At 42.7% G+C, this 23,298-nt stretch overlaps 1 protein-coding gene across 5 annotated transcripts in view; it reads left to right on the forward strand.

The window, feature by feature from the left end:
• Positions 1 to 23,298, forward strand: part of BRINP3 (BMP/retinoic acid inducible neural specific 3) — a 223,977-nt gene that overhangs the window by 180,727 nt on the left and 19,952 nt on the right. For all 5 annotated transcript variants that reach the window (XM_033962459.1, XM_033962460.1, XM_033962458.1 and 2 more), the window contains one exon: positions 7,251 to 7,487. In XM_033962459.1, coding sequence (XP_033818350.1) covers positions 7,251 to 7,487 — 237 coding nt within the window. The remainder of the gene's footprint in view (positions 1 to 7,250; positions 7,488 to 23,298) is intronic.

A 23,298-nucleotide genomic window follows, 5' to 3' on the forward strand; every position in this document is an offset into this window, starting at 1 on the left:
TGCCTTTGTGGGGATTGTGTGTCCTACTCCCTGTGGTATCTATGTACATCATGCAACAGGTACAACTGATAGTATTCTATAAGTTGCCTTGTGTTGCTTGACAACACATCCGTGATCTGGCCACATCTATGCTTCTCTTTGCAGTCGCATGCTAAGCAACGCACACACTAGAGTATCACCTAATACTTATACACAAAAGTTTGAAGTAGTGGCACCAATCAAGCATGTAAGTGCTAGAATTCTGTCACATATGTGCACTAGGTGCCTAAACTTAAGTGTCAGCTTATAAAATGACCTTTGGAATTTGTTTAGGGTTTTGGTTATTAGACTGAGGAAGAGTCAAGTACATTTTGGGCAGCGTGCTAGTAGAGCAAGAGGTGAGTGACTGAATGATAGAAATTTAGCTTTGCATTTTAGCTGGTGGTAAAAACGTCTATCTGAGGAATGCCTCAGTTTTGAAATAGGATTTGCAGAGTATGATGATCTAGGGGTCACTTGGAAGGCAGCAGAACTTTGCTAAATCTGCCAATTATTTTTGATATCTCAATAGGTTCGTAGCTTTGATGGCTATGTGATTGAGACTCACAAAGTCCCAAATCTGTGCTGCCTCCAAGCATGTTTCAAAGAATCTTGTACCAATTGTGTAACTAGAAATGATTTTTGGTGGGGTCCTGGTTCATTTAGGGTGACAATAGGCAGTATGAACGTTGAGTAGATCTGAATCCAAATTATGATATGGAGGAAGTGGAGGGGGTGATGACCCAGTTAGATTCACCCATTGCTATCCCTCTGCCTTATAGTTTCTTGCTCTTTGGTATACATCATTGACAGTAAGGCCATGATTCTAGAAAAGACACCTACAGTAAGGCATGCCTACTTGATCTAGGGGCCTAACTTAGGCCCCCTTTTACTAAGCCGCATTGGAGAATTTAGAACTCTAGGCCGCGGTAGAAACCTCTACTGTGGCTTATTATTACTGCTGATTATTAAAAATGCCATTTTAAAAAATTAATTAGTTGGTAGGTGTCTAACCCGGTACCACTTAAAAGTAGGCACAATTAGGGGCAGATAAGAGGTGGAGTTTGGGCATAGATCGACTTATGCCAGGAGTGGGTAACTCTGGTCCTCTAGGGCCAGAATGCAATTGGGTTTTCAGGATTTTCCCAATGGATATGCATTGAAAGCAGTGCATGCAAATAGATCTCATGCATATTCACTGGGGGAAATCCTGAAAACCCGACTGGATTCCGGCACTCGAGGAACGGAGTTGCCCGCTTCTGATTTAGGTGCTAGTATTTTAGGGCAAGAAAACCCTGGCTTAATATTCTGGCACCTGAGATTTTGACACCTACTGGCACCTAAGTCAATTTAGGCATTGCTAGGCACAATTCTGCAAATGATTGACAGTAAGTGCTCCTTTTCTAGGTGCCTACTGAGTTAGGCATCATTTATTATAGAATCTGGTTGTAAATGATCGTGGTGAAGAGGGGCAAATAATTTAGAGAAGCAAAATATTGCTCTCAATTCTAGCTGATTGATTTGAAGTCACTTCTTGACTTTTGAGCCGGTATTTTGAGTGAGTGTTGATATGTGGTCCATAGTCCATGTTGGAAGCATCCATGGTAAGTATGCATGATACTCCTCAGGCACAAAGCAAATCCTTTTTAGAAAGTTGATTTTGGAGGTTCATCTCTGCAGCATAGTTTTGCTATGAGTTGGAATGGTTGATTTTGTTAAATAAAGATTAAATCCATTGATTTCACTGAAACTTGTGTTCCCATTGTGATTTTTCATCTGTAAGGGGGTGGCGGTTTGTCCTGGGTGCCGTCTTTGTGGGGGCGCCAGCTCCCATCCTCCTCTCTGCCCCCCTCCCACTACTGCGCATGCGTGCAACATTTCCCTTCCCCATACCTCGTTAACCTTTGTGGCTCTTCCTCTAATGTCACTTCCTGGACCCGCACCTAGGAAGTGACAGCAGAGGAAGAGCTGATGCTAGTGCGAGCATCAGGTTAGGGTTGCAACTCATGCCATGAACATTAACGAGGTGCCTGTGGGGGTGGGGAAGAGGGGAGGGGAGGGGTAGCTCTCATCCTCCACTGGGTTCAGGCTGTGAGCCATTCACCTTTTACGTGTTCTATGTCTCTGAACTCCTATAAAGGGATCTTCTTCATAAGTTGTCAAAGTTGATGGGAAAAACTAGCAATGTAATATAGTGTCGCCAAGGGTGATGCCAATTCAAGCAAGGAGACCAGTAGAAATCAGTCATCAAGGTACAGAAATACAAGCAGGCTTTGATTTTGCAATCACTATAATACATTTAGGGTCCAATTCTATATAGGTCACTTAAAAAGTCAGCACCAACTACAGTACCTAACATTCAATTAACCTCAATTAATGTCAATTCTGAGATGTTAAGTTCTAATTATCAGCACCGCTTAAGCCTATCAATTAAATGCTCTCTTTTACTAAACTGTGGTAGAGGTTTCTACTGTGGCCCAAACACTAAAGGGCAAATTCTATAAGAAGCGCCCAAAAGCTGGGCGCCAATATAGGCACCGTTCAGCGCGATTCAAATAAAATTGGGCGCTGTTTAGTGAATCACGCTGAGCGGCACTTATTTTGCAGGCGCCCATTAAATAGGCCAGCTCTAGGCACAACTAAAAGTTAGGCGACCATACGAGCGCTTAAGCACGCTTAAGAGCGGCGATTCTGTAACAAGGCGCCTAACTCGAAGCCACGCCCACGCCTAACATGCATAGCGCCTTTTTTTTTTAAGGTTGCCTAAATATTTAGAGGCGTCTTGTTACAGAATCGCGCTTTCTTGATAGGCGCCTAGGTTTCAATCAGTGCTGAATAAAAAGCTTAATTGAGCTCGTTATCCTAGACTACTGCAACATCCTCTACCTCCCCTGCCCTGCAATAATGATTAAACAACTAAAGACAATTCAGAATACAGCTCTGAGACTCGTCTATTCATTGAAAAAACACGATCACATTACTGAGGCATTCATCAATTCTCATTGGCTTCCAATCCAGGAAAGAATACAATTTAAATTCTACTGTATACTATTTAAAACTATAAATGGAGACAGCCCAATCTACCTGAACGACCGCCTCATCCAAACTACCTCTACCAGGCATAGAAAAACACACACCCCATTCACTTACCCCCCAATCAAAGAAGTAAAACGGAAAAAAACTATACAACGGACTACTGGCCACTCAGGCAGCGAAGATAGACAACCAAGTCTCCAACCTATTGACAACAACCCCAGACTACAAGATATTCAGAAAGGAAATAAAAACTATACTCTTCAAGAAATCCCTTAATAAAGCTTAATACCATGATAAAGCTTAACCCCCCTCTTACCATCCCCTCCCTAACCCCAGATCCTACTTTTCCCTCTCTTGGAAACCTTCTCTGATCTAACGTTGTAACCCTTCTTCTATAACTCTTTTTATAATCCACTTTGAACTGAAAGGTAATGGCGGAATAGAAATCTGTAATGTAATGTAATGTTATTTAATTTAGATTGGTGCTTTTGAAATAGGTGCCTAACTTTAGGCGCTGGTTTACAGAATTTGGGCCTAAATGTTCCTATTCTGCTGCAACGCTCATAGAATTCCTTTGAGTGCTGGAGCGTTTAGTGCTCTGGACCACAGGAGAAACCTCCACTGCAGCTTAGTAAGAGAGGGTCTAAGTTAGGTTCCTACATCAGCTAGGCACACCAATATAGGTGCCTAACTTTAGGCAGACTTTATAGAATTTGCCCGTTGATGAACACCCTTGAAGCTGAGCATAGTCCAAATGCAATGGTCTTTGCAATGGTCGTACTTCTTTTTGCAGAATAAAGCGAGACATGGGGATGCACATCTTTGAGATCCATCAAACACAGCCTTTGATTAGGCATGAGAGAATAGTGGGAAAGGTTTTATTTTTAGGAGACAAAAAAGTTGAGATCCTAAATTGACATTAGTCCTCTTTTCTTCTTTAGGATGAGGAAATACCTGGAATACAAAAGTTTGATTCCTCTTTTACAATGGAATGCATTCAATTGCACAAATAGAATGACTTAATCCTGAAAAAGAAAATGGAATAGCAGATTATATTTTGCCAGTGTTGGTTTCACTTGACTGGTTACTAGTCAAGTGGAGAGATAAGTTTAAAGCAAAGTAGATGACTGGTCATTCTTTTGGATGATATTCCTCAACTCCATGATTAATGAAGGAAAACATCCAGTCCCAGAGAAGACGGAGTAGAGAGGCTAATTTACCACCTTGAATGAACTTCAGAAAGGTGATAAATAAATCCTGTTACCTTTGTGCTAATAAACTCCCTTGGATTAGGTCAGGAGAGGTGTAAGAGGGAGAGTTCCTAAGGAAGGCTTACCCAGAACCAAGAAAAAAGACGGCCTGAGAAGTCTTGAAAGAAAAATCCTGCAATGAGAAGACAGAGCGAAAGCCCAAGAGATATCAGAACCTGTTTGCTGACAGCTGGAACTCTATAGAGCTACTAGAGACTTGTGTTAAAAATGTTTTATTGCATATTGAGTTGATATTGTAATGTAACTTACTATGTCATACTTTGTATTGCAATTTGAATTTTCTTTTTACTGCAGCAATTGTCTATTGCTTATGTTTGACATATTCTTATTACACACCTTCAAAAAGGAAGTATAGTAGGGTTTGGGGGGAGTTTTGGGGGGTTCAACATAAATTATAAGGAAGTTATGGTGAGATGTACATCTGGCACTCTTTATGTGAACTTCACAGCAGTGCCTTCTAAGGTGCCCCACTGCTCTGTTGGCATGTCTGTGTGGCTAGTCCATTACAATGCTGGCCCCTTCCATGTCCAAATGGTCTGGATTTGGACATTTTGAACTTGGATGTTTTTGTGGTTGAACAAAGTTAGGGATCTTAAGGTTGGAAATCTTGATGTTTTGAAAATGGATGTTTCCTCATCCTAACTTTTGGACATCTTGCGAGCGATGTCCAAAGTCAGACTATTGAAAATGCTCCTCCATGCCCCTAAGTTGTTGAAAACTATATTATTATATTGCAGGAGCCACAGACCTATGGTAACTCAATGTTAGCGACTCCAACAGTAAAATAACACAGCCAGCTTGCGCTGAGGTCCACAAACTGCATTATTCTTCTTCCCAGTAGTTTCAGGCTGCTAACATGCAGCCCTGTGCTCCTGGGGACCTTTATTAAAGGGGCCTGCTAAAAGCAGCATGGATTCCCCCTCCTCCAAGACTCCCGAAAACCTGCCAAAAGTCTCCCTCACCAGATTCCAGTCAATAACCTTATATGGCAATTTGAACCAATAGCAGTAATGCTATGGTTCGACTGGTGCCATTTTGAATTTGGTGCTGGAATGGGCAGGAGAAACTGGAGATTGCCCCAGCCCCGTTATCCTAAATAAGCAGGGATTTCCAGAGGTCCTCAGAAGGGAGGGAGATTCTTCAAGGGAAAAGGGGAGAGGGACTTCTGGAGGCATAAAATCCACAATGTATCTTCTGGGGCAAAGGAAGTCTTTGGGGGTGGAGATTTTGCTAAGGGAAGTGTATTATCCCCTTTAAGATGGTGCCTTGTAACTGGCATTATTTCTTCCAGAAAATAACGCAAGCTTTACAGAATTCAATGCAATCTGTTAGGACTTTTTATCGCAAGTCGCTGCTGTAAAAGCTCTGACACTCATAGGAATTCTAGCACAGCGGTCTGCAATTAAAAAAACAACACTCTAACGCGACTTGATAATAAGGTATTTTGCACTTATTTGCATGTTATGCCTCTTATTGTTATGTAGCTCCTGCTGACATTATACTATCATGCATTACTGTATAAAATAACATAGATTCTTATATACCGCAATGACCTCACAGTTCTACGTGGATTACAGATCAAGAAATACTAACAATAGAGTAGATCACAATCATCACATTTACCAAAGAGATGCGTTTTCAACATTTTTCCGAAAGCTGAATAGGAGGAGCTGAAAAAGGATATATAAGACTGAGAGGGGACATGATAGAGACTTATAAAATCATGAAAGGCATAGAGAAGGTGGAGAGGGGCAGATTCTTTAGACTAGCAGGGACAACAAAAACAAGAGGTCATTCGGAAAAACTGAGAGGAGACAGATTCATAACGAATGCAAGGAAGTTCTTCTTCACTCAACGGGTGGTAGACACCTGGAACGCGCTTCCCGGAGAGGTGATAAGACAGAGTACAATTCTGGGGTTCAAAAAGGGACTGGATGACTTCCTGGAAGCGAAGGGGATAACAGGGTACAGATAGAGGTTTACCTTACAGGACATTGAGCGAATAGGGTATGGATATTTTAGGTTAGGTAGGGAACACTTTCAGGTCATGGACCTGGAGGGCCGCCGCGGGAGCGGACTGCCAGGCACGATGGACCCCTGGTCTGACCCGGCAGAGGCAGTGCTTATGTTCTTATGTTCTTTGGTTTTCCCACAGAGCCGACTGATATGCCAACATTTTATCCCAAAATCGTTTGTAGACCCAACCCTTTACTGATAGAAAATCAAAGATGCAAAATATACGTAGATGTTTCCGGATAACGTGGCAATAATCTGTTGAAAGCTTTAAAACATATACAACCTAATTTGAAAAGCACTCTAGCCTCCATTGTCAACCAATATAATCTATGATACTACTGCGGATGTACATACAATTATTATTATTTTTAGTTTGACTATGCCAATGAGACAGATTGGAAACTAGCTTTCACTACAGTCATTTCTTTTTGAGTGTTTGGCTATCCCACTGCCAAATGAGCCTTTTCATATGATAAAGAGATCAGTATATATTTTCTTCAGTTGACGTCTCCTTTTGCCCTCCCAGCTGCTGTCCATCATAATTGGTTTCTCTCTATTTCTGCTCGAGGCGAGATTGTAAGTCCAGGGTCTGCTTCCCTATTGCACATCTCTCACAGACGGAACTATACGTATATTCAACATTCAACAGTGTATAACCAATGCAGTCTTTTCTCAGCCAGAAGGCAACCGCTTCTGTGAACTCTCAATGTAGAGAACATTGCTCGTTGCAAGTGTTAAGATTCCGAGTCCAACTGGGAATGCAGAGATTCAAACTTTAGATTCCTTTAGCTGAATTTGTATACTAATCCCCTTCTAACTTGCTGAAGCAATTACAGCCAGCTTTGAATGAAGATTTAGATTTCTTTTTTTTTTATTGCCAGAACAATTTTCCTGTTCTCTTTTCTGCAGGGCTTCAAGTAATTCTGCCTGATTACCTGCAGGGGCGTTTTGTTCAAGCAGCCCTGAGTTATATTGCCTGCAATTCTGAAGGGGATTTTATCTGCAAAGACAATGACTGCTGGTGCCAGTGTGGCCCTAAATTCCCAGAATGCAACTGTCCATATGTAGATATCCAAGCCATGGAAGACAATCTTCTTCGAATTACTGAAACCTGGTCCATTTATAACAAGGAATTTGAAGAATCAGGTTTGACTTTTCTTTCTTCTTATTTAAATTAGAAATACAACAGGTTTTACATAAAAATAAGTCTGATTTAAAGAGATTCTCTATATATGCAAGCATCACTGGGATACTAGGGTTGAATAGTTTTTGTATTACTGCGTGTATTGCTAACTCTGAAGTGAATATGGAAGGTTTACTTGTGGAAATTATAATACGTGTTTGAGAATCAGTTTTTGAAGAACTGCATCTAGCATTCATAGATTTGAAGCTCTGAACATACTCTGGGTCTACTTTAAAATTATACTTCTATTTCCTGTTATAGAAATAAAATTCACATATATTGCAAAAAAAAACATCCTTATCGGCATTTGCACCTGCTCCTAGACATGCTTAATTTCCAGCTGTTTGTTTAGGCCTAGGATTTAGGGGAATAATTCAAGGTGAGGTGATAAATTGTGCTTGGTTTCCCTCTGCTGTTCAAAATCACCCCAAATAGTAATTAAAAAAAAAAGTTTTAGAATTTGGATCCTTAATTGGCTCCCCTCAGATGTGCAATCTGGTCAAATCCACTAGTTACATGTATAGGGTCCAAATCTGCCGTTTACATGTATGACAGCCTTGATACATTCAAAGCTCCATATGAAGCCGCTCCTTTTTTTGAAGGTTCTTTTATGAACTGTTTTCACCATATATACCCTCAAATAAAAATAGGCATAGTTTTTCTTCTGAATATAGGAGGGGTGTTCCATAATTTATTTACCTGAGAATGAAAAAAAAGTAGCAATCGTGTTTAAACAAGTCTGTGCTTGTTGTGACATGTCTCAAGGTTACTCATGCACAGTCGTGGCTCAGTGCGAGTCTAACATTTCAAGAGACAGGATGTCAGGAAAGCACTTGTGCAAATCAAGTAACTGCTAGATTTGGTGCATTGTTATGTGATAAAATTTCTCACAAAAGAAGGGAAAAAGCCAAAAGAGACCCATGAACACAGGACTGCAGTTTATACTGAGTCTGCCCCATCATCCTACAAAGTAAAATTTTAGAGCAAACAGTTTAAGTGGGGTAGAGAGTTCATTGAAGATGACACTTACACTGGATGGCCTGTAGAAGCAACTTGCACAGAAATGTGCAAGAAAGTTGAGGATTTAATTTTGGCAGACACATTTCCCAAATAGCTGAAGAAATGGGCATCTTGGCAGGTACAGTTTACAAAATAATTCATGAAAAGTTGGGCATGTCCAAAGTTAGTACAAGATGGGTTCCAAGAATGCTGACGCCATGTCAGAAGGTCACCAGGCTCAAGTGATGTCAGGATAACTTGGAGATGCTCCGTGAAGACCAAGTGTATTTTTTTTTCATCATTTTGTGACTGGAGATGAGACTTGGGTATATCACAAAGATCATGAGTCCAAAATGGAATCAATGCAATGGAAGTACAGTCTTAACCTGGCTGCCTCAGATTATTTTGTGTTCCAAGTTTTGAAGAAATCTTTCCATAGACAGTAGTTTTCAAGTGATTAAGACATCAAGGAGGCTGTGATGTCCTGGTTTGAAGGTCAAACAAAAAAATTATTTTCAAAGGGCTTAAAGTCATTGCAGAAAAAAGTGTATGGAGCTATCAGAGGACTATATTGAAAAATAAAACAAATATGTTTTAAAAAACTCTACTTTCCTACTGAAGTAAATAAATTATTGAACACTCCTTATACATTGATAATTAGCAAGGGTAGAAAAAGATCTCTCTCAGGCCCAGCCCAGAACCCCAGGAAGAGATAAACCCCTGTAGGTCTGCAGGCAGTATATAGTACCCTCACAAGGGGAGGGTGGAACAGATTATGTTCTAGGAAAGCCAAAGGGGATTGGGGCTTGTATATCACCTTTTTGTAGTTTTACAACCACATTCAAAGTACCTGGGGAAGTGGAGGATTAAGCAACTTGCTCAAGGTCACAAGGAGCAGTGCAGAGTTTGAACCCACAACCTCAGGGTGCTGAGGCTGTAGCTCAAACCACTACACCTCACTCTCCTAAGGAGAAAGAAGAGACTCTCATGGAGGTGGAAAGACCAAAGGCAATGGAGGATTCCCCCTTTGAACAGGAGGACATGAATTAAACTTGCCCAGGAATTTCTGAAGAGATCCTAGATATGCATTAGAGCTAAAGGAAGATTTACAAAGCCTAGGGTTGGCCCGCCCAGCTCTATCCATCTATGCCCCGTTATACCCCAGCCCCGCCTCCAATCCCACCCTAGCCCCAGCCCTGTCCTGCCCCCTTTTTCTTTATGGTGATGGCAAATGTGTAGTGAAAGAGGTAAAAGAGGATGTGTCCCTAGGGGAGATGTTGTCAGTTACCCTGATAAGAGGGAGGGGAATTAACCCTTAAGGATATCATATTTACCTGAAAAAAGAATCATGGAATTTGTATGTCATTTGCATAAGACACTGAGTTCTGGGAGAGAACTGGAGAAAACTTTTGCAAAGGGGGGAAAGATGAGAGAAAGCCCCTTTAGGCTTGCAGTAGGGGAAGTGCCTCTGAATTACTCAAGCTATATCCAGTGGACCTAGACTAGAAACTGATGTTGGTTCTACACCTTACCACAAGTGTGTAGGGATTCCTTAGTGAGGACATGAGAGACTGAAAAATCCTAAGAACAGTTTTCAGGCTCTTTTGAACCTTGCAGAAGAGAAGCTTTTCAGTGAGGGAGATTATTGTTGTCTATGGATTTGAATTCCTATAATGGATTTTTCTGGAAAGCCAGGCATATTCAGAGACATTTCATATCAACATTGAAGGCAGAAATCAAACTGGTAACACCTGGAGCACTGGTTAGTTCACTATAATAACTTGCTGCATTTCTTCGAGGGAGTAAACAGGCAGATAGACAAGGGTGACCCAATCGATATCGTATATCTGGATTTTCAGAAGGCGTTTGACAAGATTCCGCATGAACGACTAGTTCGAAAAATTGTGAGCCATGGAATCGAGGGTGAAATACTCATGTGGATTAAAAACTGGCTGGCGGATAGGAAACAGAGGCTGGGGGTAAATGGACAATACTTGGACTGGAAAAGCATCACGAGTGGAGTTCCGCATGGTTCGGTGCTTGGACCTATGCTCTTCAACATATTTATAAACAACCTGGAAATTGGTACGACAAGTGAGGTGATTAAATTTGTGGATGATACAAAGTTATTCAGAGTAGTGAAGACGCAGAAGGATTGCGAAGACCTACAACGTGACAAACACGCTCGAGAAATAGGCCGCGACTTAGCAAATGTGGTTTAACGTGGATAAGAGTAAGGTGAAGCATGTCAGTAACAAAATACTTATACACAAATATAGGATGTCCGGTGCAGTACTTGAAGAGAACCACCAGGAAAGAGACTTGGGAGTACTGGTACACAAGTCAATGAAGCTGTCTATGCAATGCGCGGCAGCAGCAAAACAGGTTAACAGAATGCTAGGAATGATTAAGAAGGGGATCACGAACAGATTGGAGAAGCTTATCATGCTGCTGTACCGGGCCATAGTACGCCCTCACCTGGAATACTGCCTCCAGCACTGGTCGCCGTACATGAAGAAGGACACAGTACTACTCAAAAGAGTCCAGAGAAGAGCGACTAAAATGGTTATGGGGCTGGAAGCGTTGCCGTACAGTGTGAGATTAGAGAAACTGGGCCTCTTCTCCCTTGAAAAGAGGAGACTGAGAGGGGACATGATCGAAACATTCAAGATAATGAAGGGAATAAACTTAGTAGATAAAGACAGGTTGTTCGCGCTCTCTAAAGTTAAAAGGGGATAGATTTCATACAAACGTAAGGAAGTTCTTCACCTAGAGAGTGGTAGAAAACTGGAATGCTCTTCCGGAGGCTGTTATATGGGGAAACACCCTCCAGGGATTCAAGACAAGTTCCTGCTGAACCAGAACATTCACAGATAAGGCTAGACTTAGTTAGGTCACTGGTCTTTGACCTAAGGGCCGCTACCTGAACAGACTGCTGGGCACGATAGACCACTGGTCTGACCCAGCAGCGGCGTTTCTTATGTTCTTATATTGCCTTTATCAAGGATGCACACCATATGAGCTTTTGTTTCCTCACTGCTTAGGTAGTCCATTAAAATGTTCTCTCAGCCTTAACCTGTTGTACAATAAGTCATGTAATTTGTAATTAAGGTTCTTCCTAAATTTTGGGATATAGTTCAAATAATTATAGCAGGATGGCAGAAAACAAGCAAAACTGTAAGACACAACTACACAGCACACCACTGGACTTAAATTGTGACATTTCAGACATTCTGATTCCCACAATATTAAATCAGCTGTGCAGTTGAGCGTGGCCTTATGTTTAACTTTTAATGGGTGAGAATATCAGCTGGATTACTGCTTTGGCAGTGGTATGGGTAATTATCCAACTCCCTGAGAAGAAATATCGTTTAGACAAGATAGGTTCTGGTTTTTAATATGATGTACGCTTAGAAACTGCACCACTAATTAAGCTTTTTGCCAATTTGCTTGTGTACTAAAACTCAATAAGTTTGAGAGGAACCATACAAAGTAGAATTCTCCATTATTTTTCTATCGTACCACTGTCATAAATAGTATCACAAAAACATGGTAGGCCAAAACATGACATTATCATCGTCCAGGGTCCATGCTGCAGAAATGTCAGTCTGCTCCAGACCTAGATTGCTAATTCTCAAAAGGATCAACTGCAGATCATATCAGTTTTACAGTCGCTCATATCCCTTGCATTTCATTCTTCACAGAGAATTTATGCCAACGTGCTTAATTTGGGAAAAGAAAGTGGTGTAGAGCAAAGCAAAAGTAAAGGCAAATTTTCAAGTGGAACTGCTCAAGCACTCTTCTTATTCAGAGTGGACATCAATAGGAACATATTGTAACGGACTGTCAGCTGTAGGAGCCGACAGTTAGCCAGACTAAAAAAAAAATATTCATTGCCAGTGAGTAGCCAGTAAATTTCCTAATGAGTATTTGTAAATATGTTGGTTTATGTTTAAAGAACTTGGTCCCGATATTCAGCCCCCGGCTGGCAACATGCTGGGCCATTTCTGGTGATCGGCATTGAATATTCAGGGTTTTTTTTCTTTTAGGCCAGCTCTAACTTAACTGTCTAAGGCAGGGGTGCCCACACTTTTTTGACTCGCGAGCTACTTTTAAAATGACCAAGTCAAAATGATCTACCAACAATAAAATTTTTAAAAAACACAACGCACACTGTACACATAGAATTGTTAATTATCATTCCTATTCCGGGGTTTTTTCAAAGAGGTCAAAGCAGATGACTCTATGCACTGTCACCTCAGTAACAACCATACAAAAGTAGACAAATACCCACCCCCTCCCTTTTTACTAAACCACAATAGCAGTTTTTAGCGCAGGGAGCTGCGCTGAATGCCCAGCGCTGCTCTCGACGCTCATAGGCTCCCTGCGCTAAAAACCACTATTGCGGTTTAGTAAAAGGGGACCATAGTGTAAAATTCAGACACATTTTTATCACTAAATTTAAAATAAAATCATTTTTCCTACCTTGTCTGATGATTTCATGAGTCTCTGGTTACACTTTCTTCTTCTGACTGTGCATCCAATCTTTCTTTCAGCCTGTATGCTTCCTCTCCTCCACACCTCATTCCCTCCCCCAACTTTTTCTTCCTCTCTCCCTGACCTTTCTTTCTTTCTCTGCATTAATGTATGCTTCTCAGCCCTTCACTAACTACCAATAATGTCCCCTCTGATCTCAGCACCTGAGTCGGATACCAGGGGATATGAAAATTTATCACTTTAAAAATTGACAGAAGAACTTTATAAACAATCTGATATTTCACTGGTAACCAATGAAGTTGTTTCAGTAAAAGTGAAATATGATTGAATCTGCTCCCTCCATAGATCAACCGAGCTACTGCATTTTGAACAACTTGCAAAGCTTTACATTTGGCTGCTGTAATTACCAGATACAAAGCATTACAGTAATCTAATTGTTCAATGATAAAAGAGTTTGCACAACGTTCCTAAAATCATAATGTTGCAACATCACTTTTAATTTAAGCATTTGCATCTGGAAGAAAGCAGGCCTGATCATAGCCCGCACCTATGCCTGCATACTCAAGGTTGACAAAACCCAAATAAATAATATAGTGCATACTCAAGGTAGCATCTAACCAAACATCCAGTATCTTAAGTTGCTTATGTATTGTAATTTTCGTACTATTGATATCAATATATTGTTGCCACCTAGAGTCTTCTTCCTTCCCAATCAATATCACATCAGTCTCTGTGAGATTGAGTGCCAACTTGTGATCCATCATCCATGTAGTGACAGCTTGTAAACACATGGACAATTTTGGATGCAGCTACATTGTCCAGTCATCCATTGCAAAAAAACAAACAAACCCCAAAACAACTGAATATCATCTCCATAGAAGTGATAGTTCACTTTTAAATATTGAAATACGTTTCTCAATGACACCAAATACAAGTTAAACATTAATTCTGACAATGCAGATTCCTGAAGCCGCCTTGCAAATGGGCTTCAGATACTTGGTCATTACTCTGTACTCGGATCGAGTGTTGTTGGAAATAAGATACACACCATGCAAACACTGTACTATCTATTCCCAGTGTCCTAAATTTACCCATCAAAATTGTAGTATCCACTGTATCAAATGCAGCAGATATGTCGAGAGAAACTAAACAACGTGTTTTACCTTCGTCCATCTCCTTTCTTATTTCATCCACAGTATTACTAATAAAGACTCTACACTATGGCCTACACGAAATCCAAATTGATGTTTGCCATGTAACTTTTCTTTCTCTACAAAACCCTCTAATTGTTGAAGTACCATTTTTTTCTGTTATGTTTCCCATAAAAGGAACTACTGCTATGGGTCTTTAATTACTCAAGAGTTCAAATTTCTAGCTATCTCTTGTTTATCTACATTTGCAAAGCTCTCCCATTTAATGTTCCGATCTCCAGCAACAGGTATTTCCATATCTCGTATATTAATAAACCTAGTCTGTAATTTAGATACTTTCTCCAAGAGATACTCTAAATAATCATCAGCATCTGGACCTACAGCATTACCCTTAACGGTGTTACCTTCAATCAGAAGTTTCACTGTATCAAATAATTCTTGTGGTCTATTCACTGCAAGCCTAATCCTCTTACAATAGTATCTATCTCTTTCTAGTTCACAAAAAGCCCAATATTCAATCAATCGAAAGGAATAATTATCATACTCATCCACATCATACATGTGGCAGCACACACAAATGTAAAAACCCTGTGGTTTCCCTATGTATATTTCCCACATTTAAATTTGTAAAGTTGATCCTTCTCCCAAATATAGCTGGGATCTCACCTACCTTTGCCAACACCTACACGTGTAGTCCTGGGGGCTGATTCTAGAAGGGACCTATATGTGCACTGATTTTTATAGAATGATAGCCAAAACCTACACATGGTAACTTCCATATTTACTTTTGAGTGTAGGCTTATCTTTTAAAAATGTGCCAGACATCCATGCAAACTCCTGGTTCAACCATAAAGCTGTCCAAAACACCTCTCTCACAGTCATAATCAAACAAGAAAAAATGCCTAAATTTCCTGTTTGATTATGGCTATGGTTTTACACTGAAAACATCCACAATGAATAGCCATTTTCCAAAGTGAAATGTCCAACTTTTGAATGACCCAGTTTTTCTAATAGGTTTCCAAGGAGCAGTTGTGAGTTAATGTTATACATTTTCATGAATGTAAATAATGTTCATTCTTATCCTGCACAATAGGGATTATTCAAATCTATAAATCTATGGAAATTTACTGCAGTCTAATGCAGTTTTTAGCTGACACTAGAGCTTTCAGATATTATTTGCATCGGATTGATTCTCTCAAGAAGTTTAACTTGATGTCCTCTGGTGTTCTTTCAACTCTGTTGAAAATGTACAAACTAATATTCTAGGTCACTTTTGCAGTGAAACCAGTTTCAGAGGATCACTTAATGGTTATTTGTTTTTATCCTTGAAACCGTTAAATGTTCAGCTCAATACTTAAGCTCTGCAGTTGGTGCTTGTTTTAAGTGTTGGCCACAAGGAGTGGCCTAATGGTTAGGGCTGCAGGTTCAAACCCAGCACTGTTCCTTGTGACCCTGGTAGGCAAGTCACTTAAGACTAGTCACATTGCGAGTCCATTGGGACAGATAGGCAGAATATTAGCGCGTGCAAACCCAGCTCAATCTAACGCTCAATCAATGCTGGTGGTAGCGTCTAGCGCGCGTGACAATTCTTTGTGCGCTAAAACCGCTAACACAGCTTAGTAAAAGGAGCCCTTAAGCTATAAGTGGTCTATAAATACTAAAATTAAATAAATTATTATTCATGGGTATTCAGCACTTCTATCCAAATGAGCATGCAATGTTATTCTATGAATGAATGGCGCTCATGTTATAGAATAGCACCGTGGCGCTAGGATCTGCGCCCAATTTTAGGCATAAGGATTTTCAACAACTGAATTCTGGTGGAAATCCTGACACCTAAATTCTTGTGATTCTGTAACACTGCACACAAATTCTAGGAACTCCCCAGACCCACCCACCTATGCTCCCTTTTTGGATCCATGCGTGAAATTTATACATGCATCTTTATAGAATTCAAATCAGTGCCAAAAATTGTTTGTTAGTGCCCAATTAAATTCCATATACAAATTGGGTGAGGACAACTTGTACTATATTGTAAATATCTTGCACTGAAATTATGGCAAATCTAACCCGTAAAGTGTCTGTGTGTGTCAAATTAGGAATGAACTTGTACTGAAAACTTTGCTCTGTAAGGATAACTATGGCAACTGTAACTGGTAAACTGTATATCCTATATAATAAAACGCTAGCCGCGCATGCGTGTTCCATGATCAGTAGGTCTGTGGCCGCAGGAGTGCGCATGCGTGTCTAGCTGTGACAGTGGCCGGCAGAGAATCTGTACGCGGGACTCCCTGCTCTTCAGCTCAGGACCCGATCACGGAACCCAAGGTAATGTTCTGTCCGAAGTTAGTTTTAAGTTCTAAGCCGTGGTGGTGGCTCCTCTCACGAGCCGCACCTGCGTCGGAGAAGGCTTCCGACGCAGGTAGGGATCGTGAGAGAAGCCGCTGCCGCAGCTTAGAACTTAAAACTAACTTCGGTCAGAACTAAGGGAGTCAAGGCCCCAATTGTAAAGGTCGTCGTCGTCTTTGCTCCTCTCCCTGGCACACCCGAAACCCCGTTCAGCCTCCCATCCGACCCTCCCTTCGGCTCCCTAAGTCCTTTGCCGCCGCTCCTCTTCTCTTCCTGCGGTCCCGACAAACGTCCCGACTCCAGCAGCGGCCGCAGCACTCTAAACACACTGCTTCGCGGCCTGCTACCTCCCTGATTTGCTCTGCCCGACATTGCAGAGCAAATCAGGGCAGTAGAAGGCCGCAAAGCAGCGTGTTTAGAGTGCTGCAGCCGCTGCTGGAGTCAGGACGTTTGTCAGGACCGCAGGAAGGGAAAGGGGGCGACAAGGGACTAAGGGAGCCGGCCACACCGCGGGAAGGGAGGGTCGGATGGGAGGGAAAGGGGGCTGCTTTGGGGGGTGGGAAGACAGAAGGGGGGCCACTGAGACACAGTCAGGGAGGAAGTGGAGGGGGAGAGGGATAGGGGGCTGCTTTGGGGGAGGGGTGTGCTGGGAGGCAGACAGCTTTGCTTGGGGGGGCGAGAAGACAGAAGGGGGGGCCACTGAGACACAGTCAGGGAGGAACTGGAGGGGGAGAGGGATAGGGGGCTGCTTTGGGGGAGGGGTGTGCTGGGAGGCAGACAGCTTTGCTTGGGGGGGGCGAGAAGACAGAAGGGGGGCCACGGAGACACATTCAGGGAGGAACTGGAGGGGGAGAGGGAAAGGGGGCTGCTTTGGGGGAGGGGTGTGCTGAGAGGCAGACAGCTTTGCTTGGGGGAGGGGAGACAGAAGAGGGCCACAGAGAGACAGGGATGAACTGGAGGGGGAGAGGGAAAGGGGGCTGCTTTCTAGCACCCGTTAATGTAACGGGCTTTAACACTAGTTAAATATATATTAATATTAGACACCTAGCATGTGTCAAGTTAGGATAAAAAAATTGTATCGTAAACTTGTACTGAAATTATGTATGTTTACCATATATACTCGAATATAAGTTGATCTGACTATAAGTCGAGACCCCTTTTCTCCCCCCCCCCAAAAAGGAGGAAAAATGGGTGGCTCAAATATAAGTCGGCGGCTTAATAGTCAAGTGCCCTGCCCTATTAGGCTCTGCACCCAGCACCCTTCCTTCCTTCCATCCTTCCCCTGTCAGACTCTGCAACCCGCACCCTTTCTTCCCTCTCTCTCTCCCTCCCTTGTCAAGCTGTGCACCCAGCACCCTTCCTTCCCTCCCTCCTTTCCCTGTCAGGCACTTCACCCAACTCCCTTCCTGTCTGGCACTGCACCCAGCCCTCTTTGTGCCTTCCCTCCCTCCCCTGTCAGACTCTGCTCCAAGCACCCTTCCTTCCCTCCCCAGTCAGGCTCTGCCCCCTCCCTGCCCTAGCCTCATATCTCTACTGCCGAACCCCAGTGGAGGTGCAGCAGGCAGGAGCAAACTTTCCAAATTACTGCCCTGCTGTTAACAGGTTTCTGTGAGTGTCTTTGGCCGCTGTCACTAGCAGGTGCATTATTTGGCACTGCTGTTCAGCGCTGAGCGGCTTCCTTAATGGCTCCCGAGAATTTGCGGGAGCCATAAAGGAAGCCACTCAACACTGAGCAGCAGCGCCAAATCGCGCGCCTGCTCATGCTTCTTAGCGGCCGAAGACACTCACGGCAGCCAGTTAACAGCGGGGCAGGAACTTGGAAAGTTCGCTCCTGCCCGCTGCACCTCCACCGGGGATCAGCAGTAGAGGTATGAGGTTAGGACAGGGAGGGAGCAGGGTGCCGAGCTTTGCGGTGGCGGTAGCCTGCAATAATTTTGGAAGGGGGTGTATTGGCTCGAATATAGGCAAATCCCAGTTTATATTCGAGTATATATGGTAATCTGTAACCCATTCTGAGCTCCTTGGGGACAATAAGATAGAAAATGAATTCAAGAAATAAATTTGGTGGGGATAGTGAGCAGTGTTGACTATCAGTGCAGAACATAAGAACAGACTTACTGGGTCAGACCAACGGTCCATCCAATCCCGTATCCCATCTCCACTGTAGCCAATCCAGGTCACAAGCACCTGGCAAAAACCCAAATAGTAACAACATTCCATGCTACCAACTCGGGGCAAAAAGTGGCTTCCCCTATGTCTGTCTCAATAGCAGACTATGGCCTTTTCCTCCAGAAACTTGTCCATACCTTTTTTAAAAAAAAACAAACCAGCTACATTAACCACTCTTACCACATCCTCTGGCAATGAGTTCCAGAGGTTTTCCTCTAAGAAAAAAAAAATTTCCTCCTATTGGTTTTAAAAGTATTTCCCTGTAACTTCATCGAGTGTCCCCTAGTCTTTGTCATTTTTGATGGTGGCGATAGTCAAGCTGCTCTCTGGGTAAAATAGGACAGCAAATATTCTGTCCTAACCATATGAGAGATTTACCAGATGGTGTTCTGAGTATTTGCCGCTTTTCAGATGCTGTCCCCGTCCCATGCTACACCTCAATGCTATGTTGATAGTGCCAAGACTATTTCTAAGGTTTTTCAGTGGCACTTTCTGGATAATGCTGCTAAATAGCCACAATTAGTGGCTAAGCAAAATGTTTGGACATGCAGCTTTTATCAAGCTGCATTAGAGATTTTTAGCGCAGGCCAGTGAGACAAGTCCTCTGACGGTCATAAGAATTCTATGAGCGTAATAGCATTTATTGCACCAACTCGCACCAGAAACCTCTAGCGCAGCTTGATAAACGTGCCTTAAATTAGCATCTATGTATGAAAGAGCCATATGTCATTTCTACTTCTTGGGATCCTTAATCAAACTTCAAACTATTGCAAAGTCTAAGAGTAATTGTAAATATAAGTTTTACACTAGATTTCAAACTGAAGTTATGTATGTTCTTTCACTTTAAAAATGATGTGGAACCCAAAAAAGAAATACGAGTATATCCTATAAAGGAAAAATCCAGTAACATGAAAGGTGTCACAACGATCACCCAGCAGCTGGTTAAGGAATCTCTAGGAATTAACTAATAATTACAGAGGGTTCCCTTCCACCCAAAATTCTTCCAGTTATTTAGGATAATAAACATATAGGAATTGCCAGACCAGTAGTCCATCCTGCCCAGCAGTCTGCTCACGCGGCAGCCCCCAGGTCAAAGATCAGTGCTCTTTATGAGTCCAGCCTCAACTGCATTCTTCCAGTTTAGCAGGAACTTGTTCAGCTTAGTCTTGAAACCCTGGAGGGTGTTTTCCCTACAGTAGACTCCGGAAGAGCATTCCTGCTCTCTACCACTCTCTGGGTGAACAAGAACTTCCTTATGTTATGTACAGAATCTATCCCCTTTCAACTTTAGAGTGCGCCCTCTCGTTCTCCCTACCTTGGAGAGGGTGAACAACCTGTCTTTGTCTACTAAGTCTATTCCCTTCAGTATCTTGAACATAACTAATCATGAATTAATAAATGGTATTTATATTATTGGAACATTATTACATCTTGATTTGTTGTATGGGGGATGGTTTGATGACTTAAAAGTAGCCTTTATACTAAAGCTTTGTGTGCTCTAATGAAATTAGCACATGCTAAAAGCTAAGGGGCTCATAATCAAAACAAAAAAACGTCTAAAAAGTGGCCTAAATGGGTACTTGCACAATCAAAAAGCCTAATCGTCCAAGTACCCATAACCAAAACTGGTTTTAGACATATCTAAAACCAGTTTAAGCCTTTCCCTGCCACTAAACGCATAGAGCGAAAAGAGGCGTTTTTAGAGGAAGGGAAAGGGCGAGAGGTAGGCTGACCTACTCTTAGTCGTACAGCAGGTATAACCAAACCTTTTGATAGGTTGCCTAGTCGGCACTTATTCATTTTGACTTAGGCCAACCAAAACAGGTATAAGTGCCAAAAAAGGAGCTGCTGAGCTGATTGTGGCTGCCACAATCAACTCAGCGGCCCCGGCAACCTGCCTACCCCCCTCCCCCCAGCAACGATTGCTCATCTCTCCTGCAGTGATAGCAATCGCCCACCCCCCGAACCGCGGGTCAGTGGGTGGGGGGTGTTTGGGGGTGCCAATCAGGGTTGCGGTGGGGCGGATGTGGGGGGGCTGTGTCGGGGCAGGAAGGCCTGGGAACCCAGGGGGTTAGTGGGGGTAGGGGTTAGTGGGGGTAGTGGGGGTAGGGGGGTAGCCGGGACAGGAGGGCTTGGGCTCCCTCCTGCCCCGGTCGTGTTGAGGAGGGGGGGCGATTGTGGCAGGAGAGATTGGCTATCTCTCCTGCCACAATAGCGATCCGAAGTGCTGCGGTTGGCGGCACATTGGGATCGTTACCGCGGCAGGGGAGATGAGCCATCTCTCCTGCCCCAATCCTTGCTAGGGGAGGAGGGCTGTGGATTCTGTAACCAGTGTGCTTTTTGGCAGACACCGATTACAGAATCCAGCTTTTAGGCAAAGGACTGGCTCCTCCTTCGCCTAAAAGGTCTGGTTTTTGGCGTTTGGGACTTAGGCTTTTTTTTTGTTGTTGTTGATTATATGTTGTTAATGTAGACATACTGGTGGTTTGGGCGTTTAAACAGCTGAATGTAGAGGCAGGCCATTATAAAAAAAAAACCTCCTTTTGGACGTTTTTTTGAGAATGGACATTTTCCCTGCTTCTACTTTCAGCGTTTAGAGCCTAGTCCAAAAGGGGACTTAAAGACTTTTTTTTTTATTATGCTCCTCCACGGTACCCATTTTAAACTAAACTAAACTAAACCTTAAGTTTATATACCGCATCATCTCCACGGATGTTGTGGAGCTCGGCATGGTTTAAAAGAACTTAAAATATAGGAAAAGAAGGAAAAAAAGGTTTACATGAACTTATATATAGAAGAGAAGAGTAAGGGGGGATAGAATTACATTTTAGTGAAAAGCCATGTTTTCAGTTGCTTGCGGAATAATTGGAGGGAACCCAGGTTCCGCAGTGGGGTAGTAAGGTCGTTCCAAAGACCTGTGATTCTGAAGAGAAGGGATTTTCCCAGTTTGCCTGCATAGCGAATACCGTGTAGAGAGAGGAAGGATAATTTATACCTTTGGGTGGGTCTGGTAGATTCAGGACTCGAGGAGTTATAAAATAGTGGGATTAAGGGAGGAAGGATGCCGTGAATGATCTTAAAAGCCAGGCAGGAGCATTTGAAATGGATTCTGGAAATCACTGGGAGCCAGTGAAGTTTGGCTAGGAGTGGGGAGACATGGTCAGACTTGCATTTTGCAAAGATCAACTTGGCTGCAGTATTCTGGATTAGCTGGAGTCTTTGAAGACTTTTTTTTGATAGGCTTAAGTAGATGGCATTGCAGTAGTCTAATTTGGAGAGGATGATGGATTGGACAAGGACGGCGAAATGTTGTTGGCGAAAATAGGATCTTACTTTCCTCAGCATGTGGAGGCTGAAAAAGCATGATTTAGCCAAGGAGTTGAGGTGGTCATTGAGGGAGAGAGAAGAATCGATAATAATGCCAAGGACCTTGCTTGAGAACTCAAGCTGCAGTGCAGTTCCTGAGGGTAGTGCAGAGAGGTTGGGCAGGTGTTCTAATTTTGGGCCGAGCCAGAGTAATTTTGTTTTTGATTCATTCAATTATATCTGTACCGAGAAGGACCAGGAATGGAGTCTCATTATGCAAGCTGTAATGTTCTCGTGGAGGTTGGTGAGATTCTGGTCTGTCTCAAGGAGGACAAGGATGTCATCAGCGTATGTGTAGATTGTTTCAAGGGGGGATAATTGGAGGAGTTTCAGGGAGGACATATAGATGTTAAAGAGAATAGGAGATAGGGGTGATCCCTGAGGGACACCGCAAGATGGTGTCCAAGGAACGGACATGGTGCCATTTGTGTTGACAGTGTAGGAGCGAGAGCGTAGGAAGTTTGAGAAACACTTTAGGACGGTGGATTCAATTCCTATCTCGGAAAGTTGATAAAGTAGTATGTCGTGGTGGACAACATCGAAAGCTGCAGAGAGATCGAATTGTAATAGGACAGCGAATTTGTTACGAGAATGTAGTTGTTGCGCCTTAGAAATTAAGGAAACTAGGAGGGATTTGGTGCTGAAGCTGGGTTTGAAGCCATATTGGTAGGGATAGAGGATGGAGAATCTCTCTAGGTAAGAAGAGAGCTGGGTGGCGACTATGGCCTCTAGCAGTTTAGTTAGGAGAGGGATATTTGCTATGGGGCGGTAGTTAGATGGTAAGGAAGGGTCGAGATCAGCTTTTCTCAGAAGAGGGGACAAGGCAATGTGTCCCATTTCTGTGGAGAACAGGCCCGATAGTAAAGCAGAATTTATAAGCCTGGTAAGGGAGAAGATGGTCTGCGCGGGAATGTTTTTGTAAAGGTAGGAAGGGAAAGGATCCAGGATGCAATTGCAGGATTTCAGTTTGAGACAGAGTTTAGAGATCTGGGATTCAGATACAAGTTCAAAGGCAGTCCAGGATCTATCAGCAGGGATAGGGTTGGAGTCGTTGGGAGGCAGAGAATTGTAAGAGACGGCTGGGGGGAAAGAACTCCGTAAGGTAGTAATCTTTTCATTGAAAAATTTAGCTAGGTCGTTTGCGGATGGGGGGGAAATGGGAAAGGTGGAGTCGTTTTTTGAGGTTAGGTTGCGCCAAATGTTGAACAGTGTACTATTTTGGTTTTTTGATCTGGTGATTTTA

Source organism: Geotrypetes seraphini, chromosome 10 (assembly GCF_902459505.1).
Source record: "Geotrypetes seraphini chromosome 10, aGeoSer1.1, whole genome shotgun sequence".
NCBI lineage: Eukaryota > Metazoa > Chordata > Amphibia > Gymnophiona > Dermophiidae > Geotrypetes > Geotrypetes seraphini.